The 10,399-nt window shown below is 40.9% G+C and overlaps 1 protein-coding gene across 1 annotated transcript; it reads right to left on the reverse strand.

The window, feature by feature from the left end:
• Positions 1-4,510: 4,510 nt before the first annotated feature.
• Positions 4,511-5,554, reverse strand: LOC140908251 (trace amine-associated receptor 4-like). Its single transcript, XM_073335202.1, has one exon. The coding sequence runs from the start codon at positions 5,552-5,554 to the stop codon at positions 4,511-4,513; it is 1,044 nt and encodes a 347-aa protein (XP_073191303.1).
• Positions 5,555-10,399: the final 4,845 nt, after the last annotated feature.

The raw sequence follows: 10,399 nt of genomic DNA on the forward strand, positions 1-10,399 counted from the left end.
AAAAGGAACCAGGAACAGGCAGGAAGAAAGGGCTTAAGAGTCAGGCAGGTAGGCAGAGTCTGTAATAGCAGCCAGCAAGTGAATCCCTTAGTTGCTTATACAAATTACTGTGCCTCTTTCTGCATTAAGTATTGCTTCCCAGCCAATCAGAAGATATCTCCCCTAGTTTAGGAGAATTTTGGGTGGGACTTTTTGTGAGCTAAACCTTGGCTGGCCCTCTTCTCAATTGCTTTGATAAGCTGGTGGGTTGTGACCACAGTCTGCGTACTGGCTGGGGACCCATGGACCTGGTTTTGAGGCTCGGGATCCTTCATGTTATCTATCTATGATATTTCTAAAGTGTTCGTCACCATTGTATTTAGGTAGAAAATTTAAAAACTATAGATAGGTCTTAATTGTCCAAAGCAACTTCAGTTCTCCATTTCACCATTATACATTTAGGGTTTTCTTCCCCCCCACACACATTTTCTTTCTGTCTCTCTCTCTCTCTCTGCTTCCTTATCATCTGCTGGCCATGTGATAAATGAAGTGTGTGTGGTGGGGGCTGGAGGGGGGAGCTCCCTTTGATGGACCCCAGCCAGCCAGGTAGCTGTAAAATCCCTCTTGGTAGCTGTTCTCTACTTGCTTTACCTGTAAAGAGTTAAAAAGACCCCCAGGTAAAGAAAAAAAATTAATACTTGCTACTCCAGGCTTGTATTAAACTACCAAGGTTATAGCTTTTCTCTGACCTTGGCTTGGTAAATGCTGCCACCACCCAAATGCAAAAAACCCCCTTGGACCCAGGAAGGAGCACTTGGGAATTCCTTCTTGTGGGGTACCCTCAAGCCCTTTCACACACACCCTCCCCCTGGGGAAGAGCTGAGAAAGAAAACAAAGGAAATGAGCTGTTGCTACCAGCTAATCAAACGACATGCACAAACCTCTTAGGACATCAAAAATCCAATCCTGTTCTTAAAAAAGGTAAATTTTATTAAAAACAAAAAGGAAGAAAATACATCTGGAACTTAGGGTTTTGCTAGATTTTAAAAGAGCAATTCCAAAAATTAAGCATCCAAAATAGTTTTCTTGGTGGTCATCTTAAAGGTTACAAGCAAGCAAAAGCATCTGGGGTTAACACAGAGGAGTCCACAAGCCTTAAAAAATAAACAGAAATAAACCTAATTGCATCTTCCTAAACATTCCTAATTTACATACATGTTTGGGTTGTTAAAAGGAGTTCTAGATATGATCTGATGGTTTTCATATCTGGGTCAAACTTTACACAGCATTCCTGCTGCCCATCTCTTCAGCCCAGAGAGAACAACAGACACAGGGAAAGTTTCTTTCCCCATTTTAAAAAGTTCTAGCCTTCCCATTGGCCCTTTTGGTCAGGTGCCCACTTTTTTTTTCTTTACCTGGAAGACTTTTCAACTCTTTACAGGTAAAGCAAGTAGAGAACAGCTCCGCAAAGGGGTTTTACAGCTAACTGGCTAGCTGAGTGTCCATCAAAGGGAGCTACCCCGACCCCCTGACCCCACTTCATTTATTATAGGCCACGTGACAAGAAACCATCTAACCAGGGAGAGAAGGTTTTCACAAAAGAGGAGCTGTGCATTATGTTCTGGAAAAGGCGAGACTTGGACTACACATGTCTTATATATATTTTTTATTTGCTTGAGTAAACAGAGGCAACTGAATTCCAGTGCAGTCAATATGGCACATTTTGTGTCAGTTTTGCAAAGAGTGACTCAGCTGCTGCACCCACAAAAATGTGCACCCTCCTGCACAATACCGAACAGAGCATGACACAATTTTTGCAATATCATGCCCATGGATTTGCCGTCACCTGACCTATGTATGCAAATAGCCACTTAATTGAGCAAATGGGGGAGGGGCAGAGGTTGTGAGTGCATTGCATCCATGGGCATTTTTTTGCCCGCACTTTCAATGCACCCTCTGTTGATAATTTAGTTGTGTATGTTTAAACAGTGCTATTTGACTGTTTAACAATCCGCAAGCAGGGAGTGGAGGAGGTAGTCGTCCACTCATAGGCTCCGACTCCATGGATCTCCATGGCTGGAGCACCCATGGAAAAAAATTAGCAGGTGCTTAGCATCCACTGGCAGCCTGCGTCCCCTGCTCCCTCCAGCGCTTCTTGCTTGCTGGCGGCCCCGCTGATCCACCCCTCCACCTCCCTCCCAGTGCTTCCCGCCCACCATGATCTGCTGTTCACCGGCATGCAGGAGCAACGGGGAGGGGGGAGGAGGAGTGGGGTTGGGGCATGCTTGGGGTAGGGGGCAGAAAGAGGTGGGGAAGAGGCAGGGCAGGGGTGGAGCAGAGATGGGAAGAGGAAGGGTGAGGGTGGGGGTTTGGGGGAAGGGGAGGAGTGGGGGAGGGCTTGGGGTGGAGGGGGGGTCGAGCACCCCCTGGGGGAGAGAGGAAGTTGGTGCCTATGAGTGCACTGGCATTGCCTGTTAGCTTCCACATAAGCTATGGATGCAACCTGCTATACGAACACTGCAGAAATCTGACCAGCAGAGGAAATACAAAAGATATGGGAGAGAGATTGTCATGCAGCACTCTCTTTCCTTTACAGGCAATTCTTGGGACTCAAGGCCTTACTGTATAATAAGAATGTACACATTCTATCTACTATTTGGGAGCCAAAATTTAACAAAGAGTTCTATCTGAAACAGCTTTAGTCAAAAAGTTCCTAAGAAGAGTCACACTAATTATGGGTGTTTAAGATCATGTTAATGAGACACCCATTATATCCTCTCCCCAGAGCTCACTCATTCCCTTTGCTGTTCTGCTGCATTTTGCTGCTGACTGAACATGAATCTCACATGGGAACGCTCAAACAAAAACAGCTTCTGTAAGTCTATCCCCTGAGCTCTGTCTGATGTCCTGCACAGTGTTCAGGATCTTTTAAAACATTGTTTAAGCATCTGTCAAATCGCACCCCCTATATAAACTAAACCCTGAAATTATTTTTAAAAATCACTTTGAATCTGGGAAAAAAGAAGACGCTACCATGCTGCATGGCATGGCACATGAAGGGCAGAATGGTAGAGTTCCTGAATAACAAGGACTAGAAGACCAGATTCTCCAGTCTGCTTTGTCCTCCATAAGTGGAAGCAGCACGAAGTGGCCTTTGAGCCTATGGAGCTTGGCAGCCTAGAGTTCCCTTTCAACAAGGAAATTTTGCATTGGCATAAAGCTGGCAGGGGTAGCACAACTGCCTCCTGCATCAACTGCTCCCACCCCACAGTGCCCGGCCTAAGGAGAGGAAGCCATTATGTCCAATCCATTAATATCGCTGTACAGAAATAACTTGCATTGGAGATGGGCAATTTCACATTGGGGAGCTACAGCTAACTCTCTGTGGCTCTTATCTCTAATCAAGCCCTACATGTCTAAGTATACAAAGGCCAGTATAACCAGACTCACTTCATTCCTTCCCGGCTCCCAGGGTCAGGGGGCGTGTCAGGGAAAAGAAGGGGATGTTCTGGAGAATGGAGATACAGGAGCCTTGACATGCACGGAGCTGACAATGGGAACCCTCGTCACCAGCCTCTGGGGGCTCACAGTGGGGCTATCAGCAGCCCTAGGCTCCCGCTGTCAGCCCCCAGTGGCTGATAAAATTGCAGGGGAAGCCTAATATTGCAGGTTCTGCAATTTCCGCATTATCGCAAATTAAGTAGGGCCTTCAGTACAAGACATTTTATCAGTTTTTTATTTATTCCCAGTTTTTAAACTTTATCTTATCATTGTTGTCTCTGGATGAAGGTTCATAATTTCATAAGCAGTACAAAATTAATGTGACAAATGTGACAAATATGAATTAGCGCTAGCCCATCACCACAAGAGATCTTCTTTGTCCCACCGACAGGAGCCAGAGGCTAGGGACACTCAGAGCATCAGGATGCATCCTTGCCCATACTGGCTAATAACCATAGATGGACATGTCCCCCCAGGAACATATCTAGTTCTTTTTTTGAACCCAGTGATAATTTTGGCCTTTCACAACATCCCATGGCATCCTCCGAGCCCACACATCTTTTTTGGGACTCATACGGTTCTCAGCTGATCTCGGCTACTTTGGTAATGCATGGAGACAGAGGTGATTGCTCAGCAGCTACAACGCAAACCGAACACTGAATCAGTGAACATTCAGAACACTTTTCCGCCAGAGACTTAATTACTCATTCATTGGCGTGCATGAGACTGGCTTGGGTAGCTTGTATGTAGATAAAGATCAGTTTTTCAGCCAGAGAAAAGATTTTGGGCTTAGTTCTGTTACCCTTATTCATGCTGAGAACTAGAGTAAGGGTGGCATCTATTTTCAAACATGGGCAACTAGATAACAAATTAATGCTAAAACAGTGCACTTGGAGGCTCAAACTGGTACTTGGAGAGAAATAATATTGTAGTGAAGCTGTCAAAATGATCACTGGAAAATAGCTGGATAGAATGTACTGTATAGTTTACCAATAGAGCAGTGGTGGGCAACTGCTAACTACCTGGCTAACTACGTATTTGCAGGAAATAAAGTAAGAATAGAGGAATCTGGTCTGAAGATTGTACCAGTCACAATCATTTTAAATGCTTTGCGAAACCAAGAATAAAATAAACCATAAATGATTGGATTACAAGTAGAATTGAAGTATCCCAGCCAGAGGAAGGCAATGTACAAGTCTTCAGGTGTTGAGAAGTTAATAAAAGGATCAGCTATCGTAAGAATAAAGAAAGGCAGCCAACAAAACAGAAACACCCCCATGACTATACTTAAAGTTTTAGTTGCTTTGCTCTCTTTTTTTGTGGAGATTTTGTTTGTCATTGCAGAGGCATATTTTATTGTACTTGGGATTTTATCCATTTGTCTTGCATGTTTTCTTGCCACTGTAAATATGTGGACATAAATCTCCACCATCACTGTGCCTGGGAAAAAGAAGGCTATAAGAGAACCCAGCACTCCCCAAAGCTTGTTAAATATGAAGGCACAGAAACCACTGCAATTAGTGGAAGCCACATATTCTTCAATGCCCTCAATATTCAACTCTGAGAAAACTAGGCCAAAGGCAAATAAGAATGGGACAGACCAGCTAATTAGTAAAAACAGTCCTATCACAGGGACAGTTATTTTGGTAACATAATGCAGTGGGTCACATACTGCGTAGTAACGGTCAACAGAGATAAAACACAGATGGAAAATAGAGGTGGTACAGAGCATTATATCACAACAAGTATGGAGTTTGCAGAAGAGGTCTCCAAAATACCAGCATGACTCAACAGACCTGATCATGCTGTAGGGCATAACCATGAAACTAAGCAAAAAGTCTGTAGTTGCCATGGAGCAGATCAGGAAGTTGGTTGGAGAGTGAAGCTGTTTGAAATGAGCGATGGAAATGATCACAAGCATATTTCCACCCATTGTGAGCACTATTGCTCCCACCATGAAGCTATACATAGCCCAAAGAGCGATTGTAGACCTTACATTTCTAGGACATGAATTGTTAACAAAGTCAAAGCAATACTGCACATTCTGTGGACTCCAGAGGGTGGATGAATTCATGATTTGGGATCAACGACAGTAACTTTTTCCAAAGTATTACAATACAGCCAGTCCTGGGGAAAAAGGAAAAATAAACAAAGTGACATGAACAGTAGCAACATCTGAGGACCTGTGTTTCACATTAGTTGATTAACACTTAAAAATAATGGCCCTAATTCTACTCTCAGTTGCAAAAACATCAATTCAGAACAATTCTCATTTACTTTAGAGGAGTTATTCCAGACTTACACCAATATAAGAGATAGCAGAATTTGGCCCACTGATAACCAAAAAAATTAAAATAAAATAAAAAAAATGGGCTGAACCATTTCCTAAATACTTTTGAATCTTAATGTGCTCAAAAACTCTAAGTAATATTGGATATTTTTGCTAAGGAGTTTACATTCAACACTATAAGCACTATGATGAGAGGTTTGCAAAATGAAAGCCTCAAACATGTGATACTCACCTGATCTGCACAGCTCTCCTCAGAGATCTTTGTTCCTGAAAGTACTGACCATACTTTCACGAGAGACATTACAGCATCAGAGAACTCAAAATGGTTGATGCTATAAAGAGGGGGCAGGCATAGCTCAGTGGTTTGAGCATTGGCCTGCTAAACCCAGGGTTATGAGCTCAATCCTTGAGGGGACCATTTAGGGATGTGGGCCAAAACTTGGGGATTGGTTCTGCTTTGAGTAGGGGGTTAAACTACATGACCTTCTGTGGTCCCTTCCAGCCCTGATATTCTATGATTTTAACGTGCAACACTTTGTCAAGGTGCCCAGACCTCAAGGTAAAAGAGTGAAAACTCACTGACACCTTCCTTATTTAGCATCCTTGCCAATAGGTCACTGAGTGAATACTTGCAGACAAGTTTCTCTTTGTAATATTAATCCACTGAGGTGCATACCCTCAACACATACTTGGCTAGGATTAAGAGAAATATAATCGCATAGTGCTGAGGAGTCATTCACGTGTGCTGAACAATCTGTGCCTCAAAGCACTGAAAGATTTGAAAAAAGGTAAAAACCCACCAGTTTAGTGAACGGTATCACACGTGTATTATGGATAATTGTTATTTAATACTCTGTTTTTATTTAACCAGTATTTACTATTACAAATATACATGTGTAAGAGGAAGAAACCATATTTGTCACATTACAGTCTGCACACTCTCCTCTACATGCTATTCCTTATGCCAGCAAACTGCTACACAATTCCTAGTGTATACAGTAGAATCTCGGTTAACGGACACTTTGGGAACAGAGGTTGTTCGTAACTCTGAAATGTGCGTAGCTCAGAGCAAAACATTAGGGCTGTTCTTTCAAAAGTTTACAACTGAACATTGACTTAATACAGCTTTGAAACTTTACTATGCAGAAGAAAAATGCTGCTTTTAACCTTCTTTATTTAAATGAAACAAGCACTAAAACCGTTTCTTTACCTTGTCAAATTCCTATTTTAAAACTTTCCCTTTATTTTTTAGGAGTTTAGGTTTAACACAGTACTGTACTGTATAGTATTTGCTTTTTTCCCCTCTCTAGTATCAGATTATATACTATTGGTTCCAAATGAGGTGTGTAGTTGACTGGTCAGTTCGTAACTCAGGTGTTCGTACCTCTAAGGTTCTACTCTAATAGAATAAAAGTGATGGAGTTTGAAGGTGGCCACTATGGCCTGAGAAGGTACATCGTATATGCTAGTGTGTGCATGCATACGCACATATACATAAATGTACACACATGCTATGTATATGTCATTAGCTTTTGGGAGTTTAATTAACATTATTTCACAGTAGTAACCTAAGGAATTGTATTTCCCCAGTAATTCCAACAATAGCAACATCATAAACCAGAAGACTCAAGTTTTGGGGTTTTCTCATGCTACAAGATCCCCAAATTTAATTAGATACTTAGATTATGTACACTTCAGGGGCTCATTCTTCAACAGAATACAGATTTTAATCAAATCAACTATCCCCTCTGCAAGCCCCATTTCTTCCTCCTTTCAATTCTATAGGTCCATATCCCTTCTCCTATGTTATCTATCCCCTTTATTTGTCCCTCACCTATTCCTGTTTTTCTTTTCTTTTTCCCAGCTTGTCAGGTTCATATAAAGCTATTTCTGTACAACAGAGTACATTAAAGCTTTCTGGCATACTTTTCTAAAATCCTTTGGAAACTCCATTGCATGATAAGAATATGAACATTTACCATTATAAACATATTACAGGTTTAAAACAGGTATGCCAGGCTGATATCAAAATGTAGAGTTATTATAGTAGGGTTCTTTATCTTATATAAATAATCCTCTAATATGAAAGCAAAGCCAATTATGCTGTATATATGCTTAATTTTGTGTAGTCTTTCTTCTCTCTACTTTTGACACCAAAGATTTAGAAAATATCAGATTTATATTAGGCTATATCCTTACCCCATTAAATTCATTGAGCACTTTAACAGTGACTTTGATGGAAGAAATATTGGACATTATGTCTAGTAAATTGTATTCCTACATGCATAGAAGCATGTGTATAACTTTTCTCCCACAAGCAGCACCACTGAAATCAATAAGTCTATCCACAAGTGAATAAGAGTATTTGCAGGAAAGGATTTTATATTAGTGTATTATTGTGCTTTAATACTTCGAAAGAATATATGACATTAACATGCATAAGAAATAGCACAGTGTGTGTGTGCTCAGTAAGAGACTGCAATCTCATGAAAAACAGCATTTCTAGCCCAGCCCTGCAGTCCTCACATTGGTAATTATCAGCTCATTAACACCATTTACTGATGTTCTATCTGTCACTGGTGTAGCATAAGTTCTTGAAGATGATCCATCTGTCCTTCTCTAGTCAGTTTCTGAATGATCTTGCCAGACCTTTTCAGATTCAGTTGACTTCTTTATTTTACTTAGTGGTTCAAATTATTTTTATGATACAGAGACAAACATTTCCTCTGAAAGAATAATTAGGAAACTCTTTGTCATACAGTAATTCCACTATTAAGACTGGAAAATCAAATAAATTGCAGTTCTTCTAGTATTTTACAAAATGCAGTTGGTTACATCATTACATTGGAGTAGAAGATGTTTTTACCTGACCTCTCACTATAGTTCATCTCTTCACTGAAAACATTTTTGGCTGAGATTTTTGCTTTTGTTTCTAGTCTATTATTTCAGTTAGAAAAATCTTCTGATTCAAACAATGAATAGTTTTACAGCTTACCTGTAAAGTGTGTATAAATCTTCTTTTTCTTATTAAATTGCAAAGCTCATTTGATTATTTTTTCTCCATATGACTCATTTGTGGCAAAACTCAATAAAAATGCATTTGAATTTTTTCCTCTTTTTTTATTAGATTAACTGGGTTGCTGCTAGTATATATACAGCAGAGAAGACCTGTAGCTGTCTCTGAGGAGTTCACTAGTCTCCTATGTGTCTTTCCTTTGGCAGACTTACTCTGTAACTCTTCATTCTGCTGCTGCAACTGAAAAAAATTATGCTCAAACAACCCAGTGAGGAAATTATTTGATTTGGTTCACAGCCCTATTGGAAATGGGAGGATGAACTTTGCCTCTGCTTCAATATGTTAAATATAAAGCCATGGAAGGTCTTTTACCTTAGAAAGTTTATGGGACACAGGCTGTCATTTACTCTGCTCAGTAGGACTGGTTGGAAATGTTCTGTCAAAACAGTTTTTTATTAGAAAACTGGGGTTTTGGCTAAACACTTTTGTGTCTGTGTGTGTGTGTTTGGGTGTGCAATAAGTGTCTGTTTTCAGTGGAAATTTTCAATTTCTCATCTAAAAACTGAACGGCCACAAGCCAAAATATTTCAGATCTGAAATGCTGCCACAGTACCTCATGGGAATTGTAATTCCAGTGTCTGGCACTCCGGTTCTCCTCTCTCCACATGCCACTCCAATTCTCCACAGCCAGACTTCATCTCCCATAATGCACCATCACCATGGAACTCTCATGCTATTTAACCGCCACTCAGCCAAAGGGGAGACTGTGGCACATCACAGAAGATACAGTCCAACCAGGGAGCGCAGCCCATAGAGGAGAATGGGGCCTGAGGCACTTGAACTAGAGCCCCCAGGAGGCGTTAGAGTGGCAAAAACCACAAGCATTTTGCAACCAAAATGGATGATTTTTCACTTTCACTGATATTTTCCATGGGGGAAACCCCTTATTTTCTAGTGTTGATGGGACCCTAACCTGTCTGAGAGATCTCTAGGTTCCACAGATAAACGCAAGTAAAAATGGGCAGAACATATCTTAGCCTTTACATTACATAACCAAGGGAGGAAAGTAAGGGAGAAATCTCCAAATCTGCTGTTATCAAAAACTGGAAGTAGGAGCAATACAGAGGAGAGGTGTCAGCAGGCCAACAGTGACAAAAGGCTCCGAAGGGCTTTGAGAACTGGCCCAAAATAACTCAAGATTTTGGGTCACATTAGGTTTTAGGGTGATTCCAAATTTTTAAACCAAAGTTATTAATACTAATATTATTATTAATGGGGGAGCAGTAGGGTGGGAGAAATGTTGTATTAAGCAGAAGTGTGAGCTGCTGAGCATATAGCTTCTGGCTAAATGACAAAGGGAGTAACCAGGGCAGAGATGGCAATTCTTGGAGGGTGAATATGGCTGCTCTTCACAATGTGGTCAAGCAGCCCAAAACATGTACAGCAGATATATGGATCACCAAATAAAAACTATGCAATAACATGTGCCAGCCATAAATAAGAGGAAACCTGAATGATCCTTTTTAGAGGAAATGTCCATTTCAGAGCCAGAGTAAAATCATAATACCTCTTTGCTAAACATGATTTCAGGACACGACACATAGAGGTCATCA

Source organism: Lepidochelys kempii, chromosome 3 (genome assembly GCF_965140265.1).
Source record: "Lepidochelys kempii isolate rLepKem1 chromosome 3, rLepKem1.hap2, whole genome shotgun sequence".
Taxonomy (NCBI): Eukaryota; Metazoa; Chordata; order Testudines; family Cheloniidae; genus Lepidochelys; species Lepidochelys kempii.

What these genes read in the sequence shown, in the direction of transcription:
- LOC140908251 (XM_073335202.1), bottom strand. Translation starts at nt 5,554, where the DNA reads ATGAATTCATCCACCCTCTGGAGTCCACAGAATGTGCAGTATTGCTTT.